Source organism: Poeciliopsis prolifica, unplaced genomic scaffold (assembly GCF_027474105.1).
Source record: "Poeciliopsis prolifica strain line A6 unplaced genomic scaffold, Auburn_PproV2 SCAFFOLD025, whole genome shotgun sequence".
Lineage (NCBI taxonomy): Eukaryota > Metazoa > Chordata > Actinopteri > Cyprinodontiformes > Poeciliidae > Poeciliopsis > Poeciliopsis prolifica.
In genome coordinates this window covers 5,764,180-5,780,211 of record NW_026562400.1, presented here as the reverse complement: position 1 = coordinate 5,780,211, position 16,032 = coordinate 5,764,180, and the positions used below count along the sequence as shown (strand labels likewise).

Below are 16,032 nucleotides of genomic sequence, written 5' to 3'. Positions count from 1 at the left end.
GGAAATGACGCACAAGAACGTTTGATTGACAGCTCGGTCTAACCAATGACAGCCGTTGTTTCTCTGTGAATGGCCGTGCCCTGATGATGAAATTCTCAACAGAATAAAAAAAAACGTTGCTAAATGAAACCATGACATCATGGGACTTCTTATTAGAGCTATTTGCCAAAAGTAATCAATTTTAATTCAGACATCATTTGTCCTTTCTGACACAACAAATCATGATCAACTTTTCTGTTTGAATTTTGATATTTTGTTGCATTGTTTGAAATGAATTCTTCTTGCTGTTTTTGCTTTTTGCTCACGTTTTTAAACAAATGTTTATTTTAAAGAAGTTTACTTGCATTCTGTACATACTCTAAATGTTTGAGCAGTTGTTTCAAGTAAATTTAACAATAAAAAAACACGTTTGGGAGGAGAGTGTCTAAAATTTCATTATCTAAGATCTTCAGAAAATGATCTTGTCTGCTCAATACTTGAGGACTCATCCTAATTGCTTAAGTGTAAAATGACTTGCCTTTGGCATTCCATATGTCATCCAAAACAGTTCTCAAGATTGATGTTCACATTTATTTCTATATGCCTTTTAATGACATATGTCATTGGATACATTCTGATCAAAATTAAGGTTAAGATTAAGATGATTTTTAATTCACAACAAGGTTTCCTGTAAAACTGATGAAGAGATACATCCTAGTAGGGATCTTAGACAAAGTATGGCTCAAATGCTGTTGAATTTTCTGAAGCATAAATCCAACTTTATTCCTACCAGAACTTTGTGAAAATTTGTCAAGATTTGCTTTTTAACATGTTTGGTAATGCCAGAACAAGGGGATTTTTCTTTACTTCAAGTCACCTTCTAATTCTTTTTACTAAACCTGGTAGAAAAAAAATCCTCATCACCAAAGTTTTTTTTTTTTTTTTTGACAATATATATTTGTTTGAAAAACAATTACTGTTTGGTATTTTTTTTTACATTTTAACACCTAAATAAACACAGCTTGCAAATGCATATTTCAAACAATTAAATTCAATAATTATCTTGCATCTTTTACATAAAAGTACAATACCATGTTTGAACTGAAATAAAATAAAAACAAATCCACTCACTTAATCCTCACTCTAAAGGAGTATACATTTCACAATTTACTGAAAATATAAACAAACATTTGAAGGAAGTTTTTATGTGCTTCAAAAGCACATGCTTTATTATTATTATTATTATACACTTTCCTCCAAAAGGAAAACCCTGAAGATATCACATAAATTGCAAGAAATGTTTTACCTTGTTAATTCTGAACATCTGTCCGCAGCTAGCTGAGTCTTCTCGGAGTTGGGGGCTATTTACCATCCCAGAATGGTAAATAGCAAAAAAAATATTGGAACATGGACACAAATTCTTCATTGTCTTTGGATCATTTACTATAAGTTTGCAATATGAAATGCCTACTGTTGTAATGAGAGTTATTTACTTTAATACTTTACTTCTTTTTTAATCTAATCAAAACCCAGAACATATATTCAAAAAAGAAATGATTTTCTCTAGTGCGCTTTTGGAATAATGGTCTCAACGTTGATGAATGGCCTCTCTTACCAGGATCTTTCCAAGGTCTTTTGAGTTTGCTTTGGGGTTAGTATTCACACGTTCATTTTATTATCAAGAAATTGCTTCCATTCTCAGTGAAATGATTGGCTGCATTTTCCTATAATCTTTGAAGGTATGCATAATTATTTTACCAGAATAATGGATCATTATTCACATGGAAATTGTATCCATGGACAATTGAAGAGGTTGTCCATTGTTTTTTCAATATTTTGGTTGGTTTCTTTTTGATTTTCCTATCAGATGAGACAATAAAGAAATTTATTTAAATTAACTTACTAAAAAATTAAAAAGCCATGACATCAAAATTTTAATACAATTAATCTAATTCATGCATGTCTAAACAACAAATTTAGATTTCATATTCAACATACAATACTGAGAATATTAAATTTCAATGAGGCATCTACAGCAAAATTCTTAAAGTAGGATAACTTTATATGAGTCAGTGAAACTGTATTATTGTGTTTAGTCACTATTTTATCAGATATATACAAAATATCTTTACAATGCAGAAAATATCAACTCAGTGTAATTCATGTGTGTTCGAAATGCAGTCTTTCCACAAAATATTCACAACTGAGTGCTCTACAAAGTTCCTTTAGTCTGCAAGCCTGCATTTGAGTGGCTGACATTTTGCAGAGCCCACCTATCCTCTTAAATTAGACTTACTGATTAATCTGATATTCCACCCACTGGTAGCAGTTTCCAACCAGTGGGCAGATGCGACAGACAAGGAGAGAGCAAGTTAAATGGCAGTGCCACATTTGAGTTGCACCAGTCTTCCTGCCTTGACTCAGCAGAGTGATCTACCCCCAGCCACATGAAACATGTCAGGCTGTGGCTTTACAGTGTCCTGCCCACAGTCTTTAAAGAGGAAACTGAATCAGAACTAAAATGCACAGATGAAGAGAGAAACCTCTACCATGTAGAGAAACCTCTACCATATATATAGTATATATATATATACTATATATATATATATAATTACTGAATGCACATACATTAAAAATCTATACTTGATTAAATGGAAAGTAGTTTAGCTGTCTTAGCCTTTCAAAATGACTTACGAAAGCTGTGGTTTCTGTTTGTTTTGTAGGTAGGCCGTATCCTCAGGGTCTTGAGGTTTTTTGTTTCTTACATTGGGATCTCATTGGGAAAACCTCAACAGAAACCTCCTCCACCCGGATCAATTCAGAGAAATGTCTCGGCATGTTTGCAGCCCTGGAATGCACTGTGTTCATGTGTGAGGGTGGCTGACTGGGGGAGTGCAGACAGTCTCACTTTGACTCGTCTGCAGGCAGACCTAACACACACACACACACACACGCATTATCTCTGTTAGTTAGTGCTGTCACTATGGCAATTCTCAGGAAATGTTTACTTTAAAGGTAAGTGCATCACTGAGGATTAACATAAGAGACGTTGGCTTTGATGATCTGGTTTGATGTATTAAATATCAAAGAAGTGAGGAGAAATATAATAAATCAGTTTACCTTATTGCACTGAATTTCAAATAGAATAGTTTTGTGGAAAATTATTTCACAACTAAATGAAGAAAAGTAATTTATGAAGTAAATTAAATTGGATAATGAGTAGCCCAGTAAAAAAGTAAAACTGGGCTAGCGAAGATCAATCATAATGTGTCACCTTGACCCAAAAAATTTTTGGTAGTGGTACACCTTAGAAGTCTGTGGCAGTGAATAAAAAATGTGCTTGCTTAATCTTCAAAAAATTCCAAGAGCACCCTCTAGTGTTAGATTTAATTTTCACCATGCTCCTGTCACAAAAAGTCATTGAAAGCCAATTTTATCTGCCTTCAAATAAATAAGGTCAAAAAGTTAATACATTTCAGTAGAAAAACTCACAAAAAATAACTTTTTTTTAGACTCATTTCACACAGTGATACACTACGAGAGTTTATTTCTGCTCGTCTTGATCATTATGGCTTAATTATTGAAAACCTCAAACAAGTTTAACAGAAAATCTGTTATAGCATAACACTAATGAATAAACTTTCTAACATAGCGGTGTAATTCAACTGTAAAAGAAAATGTTTTTGTGATGTACAGTATAGACCTTCCTAATGATAATAGGGGCATAAAAGCATTTTCATATTTAAAATCAGTTATTTTTATGAGTGTTTTGTAATATTCCAGATTTGATTTTGTGAAACTGAATTTTTAGTTTTGATTAACAATAAGTCATAATCCTCACTTTGACAAAATGAACCCTTGAGATATGTCATTGTGTTTCAATGAAGTTGTACTATGTAGGTGATGATTTAAAAAACTGAAATGAACTCTTTAATTAGATTTTAATTTATTAAGATGCACCTGCATACAGGTATATATGTATTGTGTCAATGTTCATGCTGGTGATGTTTTCATCAATGTATTTAAAACAATAAACTGCACATTTAATAACTTATGAAATGCAGCAATTCCTCCATATACACAGAAAAGTTCAATTTAATAAATAGTTCTCCATAAAAATATGTACAGTTTAGACTGTTTCTTGCATTGCATTGCTCTGTATTAAAACAAGATAGCCACCAAGAAGCAAATTGTTGAGCTGCATCTAAATATAAATCTACATCAAAGCGTAGAGTGAAAGTTTTTCAATATTTAACTCCTATATCTATTTTACAGTTGTAAAAGTCAAATGGGACTTGATCTATTACTTTTTCAGGGTGGCGTGCTTATAAAAACAATTTCAATGATTTTACAAATTATACGATTTTGCATGTGGATTTTCTCTAATCCAAATAGGGTTAAAATAAAGCACAAAGGCTAAAATTGATCAACCCCCCTCATCACCCTCCCACTAATATTTGAATTGATGTTCATTAGCAGTGTGTGGTTGAGATGCCGTTTGCTATCCAAGTATTAGTGGGGCTGTATGTATGATGACAAGAAATTCTGAATTGTGCACAAACTTCATATTAAGAGTTACTGAAGTATTATGTGGTATTATCGGTCCACCCTGGAAAAAACAGCTCAAATCATAACTGGAGTAAAAGTATTACAACACTTGTGTTTGTAAACTTCAAACCATCATAAAAAAAACAATCAAGAAATTTTGAGCTACTCGCTCCATAATCAGCGGTAATGTGATAAATTTATATGCTGATATCTAGAATTAAATTATTTGAAATGAAAGAAATGTATACTGATAGAAAAAAGGATATTACTACATGCACATGTTTAACATATTGTTACACATCTACTGTATTTTCAGAGGGACATTTTCAACCCTCCTGTTTTACAGAAACTTACTAGTAGACTTTAGTGCTGGTTTCCTTTCATTCTTTGTTTTTAATAGCAAAAAAGCATCAGCTGATGACCAATTGGAGTCCTTACTCCCATGCACATCTTGAAGCCATCACAAAAACAAAGTCTTCTGGCTGACTGTCAGCTTACTGCTGGATATTTGTACGTTATAACCACAGTGCAGGTTGATCTTCAGTAGTGTGGACTCCTCTCACTGCTTTGGGGATTTCTGTCCAGGTGATTACATCACAAGCCGTCCATCATGGCCAAAAGGTCATCTCCTTTGCTACTGGCACTTGAAGATGGATCACCAGACTCTGTGAACTCTCCCATGATCTTGGTCAGTTCTGCGTTGGCTTGTTGATCCTGAAAAGACAAAGTAATCTGCTAATCATTATGTTGGCTTGCTAATCACAGGGAATCCTAAAGCAGTAAATCCTGTTAAACAAGCAAAGCTTCACATCCCCGATCGTTAACTTTAGTCCAATCATTCAGTCTGCTTATAAGGGGTAAAAGAGGGCTTAAAGTGTCTTGATAGAGTATTCATACCAATAACCAGATATAACCTTAGTGTCTAATGTCTTGTGTGTTCTGGGTGCTGTGAAAATGTTGGGGTGGGTGTAGTAGCTTTTATTCCTTGAGTGAAGTTGGATGGAAAAAAAGAGGCGAAAACAAGGAAAACCAAGAAAACCAAACAAGATTTATTCTGCTTTGCAATTTAGCTCAGGATCAACTAGAGTGCACTGAAAAGTGCCTTGACACATATTCTCAATTGGATTTAGGTCTAAATTTTGACTGAGTCAAATGAATGAGATTTGTCTTTCTAAGATTAAGACTTTCTACTTAGATGGGGGTTATGCTTAGGTTCACTTTACGGAGAGCCGGAAAGTAAACTTCATCCCCTCCTCAAGGTCTTGTGTAGCCTTCGACTTGTTCTTCTACTATTGCCCTGTATTTAGCTCTACTCATATCCCTTCATAACAGGGTTTTCAGAATGATGTGCAGTATCAGTTTTCTGCCACATTTAGCGTGTAGCATGTAAGCTAAATTAACGTCAGAACTGTATTTCATTAAAGTACATCAGACTTAAGAGAAAGGACTCTTCAGATTTTAAGTTATAAAGCATTATAGAAGTGAAAGAAAAAATTATCCTTATTTGACTGCATTTTATTATGCAGTCAAATAAAATGCATAATAGATTGCATTTGTAGCAAAAATGTGAAAATGTTTAAGAACACAACTGTAAGACATTGTATGAAGCTGACTTAAGCTTTAGACCAGCAGGCAAGGTGTTTTGTTCAATTTAGCTTCTTAGATATTAGATTTTAAATTTCTGCTCACACTGGTAATTATGAACTCAACAGCTGAAGCACACAATAAAAAGCACACAAAGCACAAGGTATGTTCTTTTTATGGCAACTTAATTTACTGATGACTAATACGAACTGCCCTGTGCTGTCACTCAGACAAAATATTATTTGTCTGCCATAAAATGTGTTGCAGAACATAGTACTGGACATATTCCTCTCTACAGAAGTAATTAATGTGGACAGACGAGTTATTTACCTTTGTTGCTTGGATGCTTATGACTCCATATGAAAGCTCATTGGGTCTTGATATTAATGCTTCTCTGCAAGAAAAATGACATAAGGAATATGTTTTTTCTTAATGGTTTAAATCTTTTTTTGTTTGTTTGTTTCAGGCAGAAAAAACAGTTGAACAGTTGAATTCTGTGAAACGCCTAACGGGACACTTACTCTTCTTCTTCATCTGTGGCAAAGAGATTCACCCGGAAACCAGTGTCTGTGCTTCCTGGTTTCTGGACTTCTAGACCTCCCATTAATCTGGCCAACAGATTCAGTTCCTCTTTAGCCAGAGGGTTTGGGGCAGCATTGACCTGTAGATGCACAAAAGTTTTTTTCATTTCAGTACACCCCTTACTGATAGTAAGCATAGAACATGAAAACTTTCAACCACATGATGAATGTATTCTAAACATTGCATGAAGACAACACATACCACAAGTTATTTAAACTATTTCAATGCTAAACAAAAAACAACATTTAACCTTTGTGTGCTGAGCAGAACTTTTAGAGGTGCCAGACATTTGTGTTTCAACAGGGCGACTTACACTGTACCTGAACAAAAACAAAAAAAAGAGAGTATTTAAATACAAATCCATGTAAGTTTATACCATGCAAGTGTGTAAAACAACCCCCAAATCTTTTATTTCCAAAAGCAGGAACTGACTCAACTAAACTTTCATTTAAAATAAATTTGTACATTTAATTGACCAAATTTTTAAGAGATTTGGGTTAGAAACGAATGCACCAACAGAATGTAGATAAGGTCTAAAGTAAAATCACACTATGGCAGTGGTTCTTAACCTGGGTTCGATCGAACCCCAGGGGTTCGATTAGTCGAACTCAGGGGTTCGGCGGAGCCTCTGCCGCGGAGGTAAAGACACACTTGTGTGGAGTCGTGATGGCACGGCCCGCTTGGCCATCACTTCCTGCAGAGGATCACGTGATATCGCTTGGCCAATCAGTGCTGCGGGGGACTTAGTGCGCGCAGTTGTCAACGGCTGTCGCAGTTGTACGTCGTGTGGTTTTTTCTCAATATTTTAATTCATACTAAAGATGTCGAGCAAAAAAAGAAAGCGGTCGGACGGATATGTACAACAGGGGTGCTCAATACGTCAATCGCGGGAAGGTTTTTGAGTCGATCTCGGCAATAGATCGACTCAGCGTCCTGAATGCCACCAGAACGCGGAGACCAGAACTTTCTCTTCTGACAGGCTTATCAAAAATATTCACCAAGATCCAAACCGTTTTTAGCTTCATCAAATAATAATAAAAATAAACAAAACGTGTTAAAATTAATAATCAGTAATTATTGTTTCAACAAGGTGTTGTGTAATTCAGTAAGTTTCGGTTCCGTTAACAAATAAAAAAGGGACTCAAAGACCGACTGACTAGCAGAGCAGGAGTTTAAATGAGCTAATCAACCACCGCTGTGTTCATCTGAGGCTTATTAATAATCGAGAGCTAAATATCAAGCCTGGAAACTTGATATCGTAACGGACTGAATGTTTTGAACGTAATCTCTGCTCGGCTTGCAGGGCGCAGGCGGTTGCCCCGGGAATGGGTGTGCTTAGACCATAAAGTGAAAAGGTGCGAGAGGTTTAGAGTTGATCACCTGTTCGGGTTGTTTCACCTTTGTTTACCTTCGCTATGGCGTAATTTCCGAATGTTCAATAAACTACAAATCCTGAGCAAATTACCTCGTTCGTTTGCAGTAAACGTCACAACAAACATCAAAAAGGACAAATATATATGATTAAGTTTAAACAAACAAATGGCTTCTACCACGATATTTATGTGAAATTAAATTAATTATATCCCATATTCAGAAGATTTGCCTTTACCTTTGCCTAGCTCTTTGGTTCCTCCAATCAGTCTGCAGCTTCTCATATTGACGTCATCAAACCAAATTTCAGATCTACCATAACTGACTGACACCTGCTGGCCTCAGGTTTGCAACCTGACTGAGAAATCAGTAACCTGCTCCCAGTGTCAGAATCTCACTGAGGAGAAAACCGCATTAGGTTTTCTATCACGTCATCAGTCCAGATATAACTGATGTATATTTGCATATAAAATAAGTGAAAAATATTTTTTGGGGACCAGAATAAAGTAATACTGTAATTTGTTGTGAGTTTATGCACTGTGTCGGTTTTGTTCTTTGAGCAAGGTGATGTTCATGCATGACTCATTTTGTGCACCAATAAAAAAAAAAAAAGCATATACCTATATCTTGAATTTGGAAAAAAAAAATCATACTTTACTTATCACTAAAGAAGGGTTCAGTGAATGCGTATATGAAACTGGTGGGTTCGATACCTCAAAAAAGGTTAAGAACCACTGCACTATGGAAATAAGCATCGTAAAAAAACTGTTCATTCTTGAACTGCTTCCAAAAAAACTGACAAAATCCAGAAGCCTCTAAATCTTAAGTAATTATCTTCACCTGCAATACTGCTCAATGTTTCTTCTCCATCATTAACTTGAAAATAAAAGATCTTACATGTTTGTCCCAAGCTTTGTGACTCTATTGCCAAACATTTCAAAAGAGCCTTCCCGTAATGCAGAACTATAGTTCCCTCCATTATTGAACTGTAGTCTGGTCAACTCTTCGCCAGAACAGCTAAAAATCCTGAAAATAAGATAGAAAATATATTAACATAGCAAGAAGGTCTTTAGTTTTTTTATGTGCAGATCAAAAGTATCTTTTGATTTTGCATGTCATCTTAGTTAAGTATTAGAAAAACTAAAAATTATAATACTATTTAACAGTAATAAATCACAATAACAGTCCTTCAGAAATTAGACGCAAAACAATCATGCTACACATGCATATGGAGAATTACCATTGGATTATAGTGTTTGGTTAATAAAGTCCACATTAAAACCCAAGGAACACAAAGATAAAATAAATGTACTTTAGCACCTAATCAAACCAGGAATTTGGGTCCCACGAGGCACAGGACCGTTAGTAGGAAGCACAAAGCGGCCATTTGAGTTCTGCACTTTGTCTTTTAGGAAAATAGACACCTAGCGAAAAACACAGCAGCAGAACATGGCGAAAATGCCTCAGCAGTTACAATAAGTGTCTAAAATTTAGGAAATATGAAAAAAGAATTACCCTTATATGCATGTCTTGGAAGAAAATGAGAAGGGTTTGTCTTATCAGTTGGAATTCACCATTAGACAAGGGTGTATACATCTGAAAAGAAAATAATACATGCAATAGTTTTTGAAGAATAATTATACATAATAAAAATATTTGTCAAAGGTTTTTCAACTCTTCAGATAAATTTTAAATGGAACTGAGATCAGGGCTTAGAATCTAAAATATTGATTTAACTATCCTTAAGACATTTGTCTTAAGGATATCCTGGTGGTATGAGTCTTCATACCACCAGAATAGGGATGAAGACTTCTGGGACTTCATCCCAGAAGTCTTGAGATATTGCTTCAATATTTTCACATGTTTTTCCCTGTGATTTCATGCATCTTGTGAAACGTACCAGTCCATTCAGCAGCAAAACACCCATGTAACAGGATGTTGCTTTCCCTTTACTGTAAAGCAGGCTTGCCATTCTCAGCCCTTAAAGCTCCTCTATTTCCACCAAATAAAATAGAAAATTTCTGTTTAAAAATACATCAGAAGAAGTGTCTAATTAATTAGGTATTTGTTCCCAAGTTCACTTGCAAACTGAAATCTGTCTTTTTGTATTGGTTTTGGAGTAATAGCTAAGAGTGACAAGAACATTATGAATTTTTTCATACAAAAACATCTGCTTTTAACTGAATATACAGTATTTGTATGTATATATTTTCCTATTAAACAATTTAGATATTTGTTTTAACAACATAAACATATGCATAACACATATAAATCTCCAGTCCACAGCTAAAATCTTTTTCTCATGCTTTACATTAAAAGGCCAAAACAAAAAGCCCTTTTTGTTACTATGGTATCTTTTTTGCATCTAATTATGTCTTATAGTCACTATTCTATTACAAAGCTTTTTATAAATTATCTCTTCTGTTCTTTGAAGGACCACATTGTGTTAGCCATATAACTGCACTGCAGTTTTTAAAATCCTGCATTAGAAGGAGCAGTGAATCTTAATGCATGACAAGCTCTGAGAGATTAACTTCAGTTCATGCGAGAGAGCTAAATCTGCTGGTCAGTAGAGCATATCCAGTACTTTATTATATATTTTTTAATAATAATTAATACACCATTCGTAGCACACTCATCTTCTGTACCTCTATAAGCTGCTGGTAAGTTTCATCGACCTGGCTCAAGATGCTGAGAGTATCTTTCACAAAGTCTTTGATTGCATCCATGTGGTTGAAGGAGACAAGCAGGATGTCCTTTGGTCGGGGACAGAGAAGAACCTGGTATTTGAAAGCCATTGTCATCAGGTCATAAAGCTGTGGAGGAGAACAGTACAACATCACCGTCTCCTCAGAAACACAATCTGTTTTTGCATAATAAACAGCAGGGGGAGACACATATTAGTCCTGCGATTCAGTCTCGTCTAGCCAATAAAACACCAATACAACAGTAGTACTCTAGTTGTACAACTGTACAACTAGTACTTTGCTAGAGTCCTCTCAGATTAAAACATACAGGGAGTTTTAATTTGATGTTGATGTGATGCATACAAAGCCTTGGAAAAGTATTCACACTTCCTGAACTTTTTCTTATTGCAACCATAAAGTTAAATGGAATTTTGCTGGGTTTTTAAGTGAAGTGAAGTGAAAATTATAAAATTTAAAAAATATATTACAAACAAATAGCTAAAAAGTACCATTACCCAAACCCTCTGTTCAATGTTTCTGTCCCTGATGGAAAAAAAAAAAAAAACACGATGCTGCCACCACCATGTTTCATATCCATGAGGATGCTTTGTAGATGGGTAGTTTTTAGTTACCAGAACACACTGGATTTTACATTAGGACCAAAACATTTAGCTTTGGCATTATGTGACCAGAATGAATGCTTCAATATGTTTTATGCCTTCCTAAGAAGCTTCTGGGTTCTTTTTGCTCTCTTCCTCCCACTCTTTCATCAAGGACAGATTCATAGAGTGGAAGACAAGAAGTCAGAGGAAAATGTCAACCTATTCTCCCACTTAAGCAGTAGCTCCCTACAGCTCTTGCTTAGATACAAAAAGCCTTGTGGCTGCTCCTTTAATTAACACACTCCTCATTTGGCTTTTAGGTGGGCAGTTATGTCTTGGTGGGTTTGCAGTTAAGACATCGTTTTTCCATTTGAGATGACGAATTGAAATCCCAATATTTAAACAGTCCACTGTGTGTGAAATGTTTAAATATTGGGATGACTTAAGAATAACTTATAAACAGGTTGGCTCTGAATTTTCAAAGGCAATTAGATGGACTTATAAGGACTTATATTTTGGTCGGAAAAATCTAAGAAAATACATTCAGGTTTGTGGCAATAGAGCATGAAAATACTGAGTTATCATGCTTTTGCAAGTAATTTTGTTAATTAATGTGTTCTAACAAACATTTGATGCATTTACAGAACAGCTGTTTGTAACCTGAGAATGTAAAGGTCTTAAGAGTAAATGGGCTTGAATGTACACCAGACCTTTCAGATTTTTACCTGCAAAACATCTCTGATAAGCCTGGAAACCATTGATATTTTTTTTTCTCCAAATTATGATCATGATCTAATTCAATTTGATTTACCATATACATTTACAAGAAAATATGTTGAAGTTTGTAGATGTAAAGAAAAAACATGAAGGCTCAAGGTGCATGAGTATTAGCACTACATGTTATCATTATTGTAAATTAGATTAATATGATTAATTTCCAGGTCATCCATGAATAAACATAACCATACAGGAAAGTATTACCTTGTCCATGCTAGCTTGATTGAGTCTCATGATGGACGCATGGGCCAGTCTGTCGAACACAGTTCGTAGAGCCTTCTTGGAATAAAGCTCCTGTGGCTTAAAAAGCTCTTCCAGAAACTTTTTGTTGAACATGGTGGTGATGATGTCATTCATAACTGATCAGGCAAAGAAATACAACAGAAAGTTCAAACAGTATAAACACATTTTGGAGAGAACTTTCAACAGTGGAAGCAGAGAAGCAGGCATTTTTGCACGCTAAAGCTAAAGGTTGGTCGATATGATTTTATCCTGCAGGACCTAAGAAAGCAGCAGCATTATAACTGTTTGGTGTCATGTATGTCTGTTGTTACGTTGTCTTTGATTTTAGCTCCTTTCCCCCCTCAGATGTTGAGGTTAATCTGCTGTCTTCAGAGAAGGTACTGGAATAACAAATGCTGACTGCGTGGAGCATTAGGTAAAGGAGTGAAAAACCTCCACTATGCTGGTAAGTTGGAAACAAAAGCATCCAACTGTCTTCCCTCGCTTACAACGATGACAGATTTGGCTGTTTGGAATTGTGACTGATCATGAAAAGCATGATCAGTCATTTAGTTTCACCAGACACTTATGGGGTGCAACTAAAGCAGCAGCCTGCATCACACTTATTGCAGTAAAGCTGTTTTGAAACATATGGTGGTGAGCTGCAATCTGTTATGCACTTGAAAGCAGGCTGCTTGGCTGAGCAGATGATATCTGTTTGTTAAACTTCTGTTACTACATGAAGAGATGAAAAAAGGCATAATTTTATGCGCAGTAAGCACTAATGATAACTAAATTCAGTCGATGTCTAGATCTATATATTTACTTAAATTTATGGACATAAAAAAATCAAAATGACAATTGACCTAGGATTTCAAGAACTGTATCAATGTTATATTGTTTTGACATTAGTAGGAATAACTGTTATGTTAGATGATTTATGTATTTATCAAAAGCAATCAACACTCTGAATGCTCACATACACTAATTATACTTTGGTTTTATATATATATATATATATATATATATATATATATATATATATATATATATATATATATATATATATATATATATATATATATATATATATATATATGTATATATATATATATATATATATATATATATATATATATATATATATATATATATATATATATATATATATATATATATATATATATATAACTTTATTGCACTGACTTTAATCTCATTGTACATTTGTACAGTGATAAACAAATTATATTCTATTAAACAGTTTAATTTTGTGTAAATATTTGGATACTGTGGGATTATTAATCAAGGTCTTCATGAGAATCTGATATCAGCCCATGCGTTGTCCTGCTGAAAACAAAGGAAGACACAACCACCACGACATCCGCAGAAAGCAAAAGGAGTAATTTTTGGATTAAACAAATACATTGCTTTATGTAGTAAATTGGAATCTAAAAGGCAATGTGGAACTTTGTAACTTATAAACACTTTAAATTACAGTGATAGGATAAAACACTTTTGTAGCTACACATTGCAAGCTCATACAATGTTAAGTTTGTACCAAGCATGCAATTTGTGTAACTCAGTAACTTATGTGACTAATAATCACTGGGAATTTCTGAACAACTTCTTTTTCAGGTCTTTGTTGTAGGTGCATTTAATAAATTACAATATAAATGAGACAACAATCTATTTCAGTAATTTAATTCAAAAACTGAAGCTCTTCTAAAGATTCTTTGCACACAGTGTGATTTATTTCAAGTTTCTTTTTTATTGAATTTAATTCTGTTTTTCTAAAAATTTGAAAAAATATATCTCTGTGTGTAATGAACAAGTTCCCATTTCTGAGTCTAACTACTGAAATAAATCCATTTTTGATGATATTTTGACTTATTATGATGCACATTTCTTGTTCCGCACATTCTGTAGTTTAAATAACGCATATAGTTCAGCGACGCCAAAGCAGAGCAGAGCATCTAATGCAGAAGTGCATTTTTACACTGAATACCTCTCTTTCTGTCTTCCTCTATCCAGGCAGGTACAGTGGAAACTTTATGAATCAAGAGAAAATGCATTAAAAAACTTTATGATTTTAAAAATAGAATTTCAATTATCTCTAATGAAGTATAATTCCGCTGACATTATGTAACAACATTTAGTTATAGGCAACAGAGGACAGTAAAATCTGTTCTGAACCCCCCACTTCTTAAAAGTTACTCTAAGGGGGAGCAAACTAATCCAACTATTTGATTCTATAATGTTAACTGCTTACTGTCTGATAATCTATCTATCTATATATATATAAATAAATATATATATTTTTTGTATCACCTCAATTTAAAGGCACACTGACCATTTGATGAACAGGCAAATGACCTCCTCTTACTGCATCATCTGCGTTTTATTGGAGCACAGTGACATTTGTGTTGTTAGCTGAATAGCTGCTAAGCTCGCTACCTTTCTTAGCTTTGTCAGCGGGTATATTCTGAGCTCGAAGCCGCTGGTCCAGGATGTACAGCATTTCTCCGCCGAGGTTGATAAAAAGCAGCGGTAGAGTCCTCGTAGACATGTTTGAATTTGACGTCTTGAATCTTCCTATCAAGCTAATTGCAGGACACCTCTAACTAGTTGCTATGAAAGGGTCTGTGTGTTTGGTAAAGCCGCTTCTGGTTGCCAGGCCACGAACAAAAGAGCCAATCACAAAGCAGTGACGAAAGCGCGTATGCGTATGACCCTCGTTGAACCAAGAGGGAGAAATAATATTTTTGATGCGACTTTAGTGGGAAAGAAAAGTCAGCATACCCTTTGCTTATAGTAGAGGTAATTAGAATATTACAAAATCATGTAAATTTATTTATTTATGATGCTATTCAAAATATCAAATAAACTCAACTGAATGCGTTTCCAAAAATTAAATACAGACAAGTTACATTACAAACTACATACGTTGTATTTGTATCTTATCATCCAAGTACTGAACATTAGTACGCAGAAAACGTCACAAAATAAAAGTGAGACATTTGTTTCCATTATTAAGCCCTCTTTACTCTTAAATTTCTAAACAAAATCCTGTGAACCCAATTGCTTCCAGGTCTAGTCTAATCGTTAAATAGAGCCCATCTGTGTGCGATTTAATCTTGAGTATGAATACAACGTTTCTCTGAAACCCTCGAGGTTTATGAGAGAACATCAGTGAACAAACAGCACAATAAAGACCAAAAACTGCACCAGATATTTCAATGATAGGCTTGTAAAGAAGTTTACATCAGGGCTGGGTCTTAAACTATGTCTCAAGCTTTGAATGTCTCACAGTGCATTTCTACTGGTAACTCCAGAATTCCTGCAAGTAGAAGTAAAATGACTTTCGGCTCAGATGGGAAAATTAGAAGACATGACTAAACTTTGCCAGGCATTCAAACCTGGTAAAGAGAAAGCTGCTGTTAACATAAAGAAATTATAAGCCATAGAGACTTGGCATATGAAGACCCAATAAAGCCAGAAGTAAAATCTTCTGAATTTGTGTCATTTGGAGGTCATATGAACATACAGTAAACAGTAGATTTTGTCATTGGAAGTGTTTTCAATGTTCTAAAGTAGATTAGCTACTACAAGTACTGACTTCAAAGGGTTTATGTTGTGGAAAACTTAGATTTGGAATTGTCTAGTTCTTCTGCCTGAATTTG

The 16,032-nt window shown here is 34.6% G+C and overlaps 1 protein-coding gene across 3 annotated transcripts; it reads right to left on the bottom strand.

The window, feature by feature from the left end:
- Positions 1-3,901: 3,901 nt before the first annotated feature.
- oscp1b (organic solute carrier partner 1b) lies at positions 3,902-15,020 on the bottom strand. Of its 3 annotated transcripts, none has more exons than XM_055047369.1 (11): positions 14,807-15,020; positions 14,358-14,399; positions 12,335-12,489; positions 10,713-10,880; positions 9,580-9,660; positions 9,385-9,488; positions 8,962-9,090; positions 6,944-7,013; positions 6,633-6,772; positions 6,442-6,505; positions 3,902-5,241 (listed from the first exon to the last, which is right to left on the bottom strand). In XM_055047369.1, the coding sequence occupies exons 1-11, from the start codon at positions 14,916-14,918 to the stop codon at positions 5,122-5,124; spliced, it is 1,185 nt and encodes a 394-aa protein (XP_054903344.1). In that variant the 5' UTR covers positions 14,919-15,020; the 3' UTR covers positions 3,902-5,121. The 3 variants fall into 3 exon arrangements, with proteins under 3 accessions (XP_054903344.1, XP_054903346.1, XP_054903345.1); XM_055047371.1 differs by lacking the exon at positions 14,807-15,020 and adding an exon at positions 14,703-14,795; XM_055047370.1 differs by lacking the exon at positions 14,358-14,399.
- Between the last annotated feature and the right edge of the window lie 1,012 nt (positions 15,021-16,032).

Bases quoted from the DNA above. Each gene is read 5' to 3' on its own strand.
- oscp1b (XM_055047369.1), bottom strand. From the start codon at position 14,918: ATGTCTACGAGGACTCTACCGCTGCTTTTTATCAACCTCGGCGGAGAA. The intron at 9,489-9,579 runs GTAATTCTTTTT...GTTTTTCGCTAG, and splicing joins TCCAAGACATGCATATAAGG to GTGTCTATTTTCCTAAAAGA. The intron at 7,014-8,961 runs GTAAGATCTTTT...GTTTTTGTTCAG, and splicing joins ACAAAGCTTGGGACAAACAT to GTACAGTGTAAGTCGCCCTG.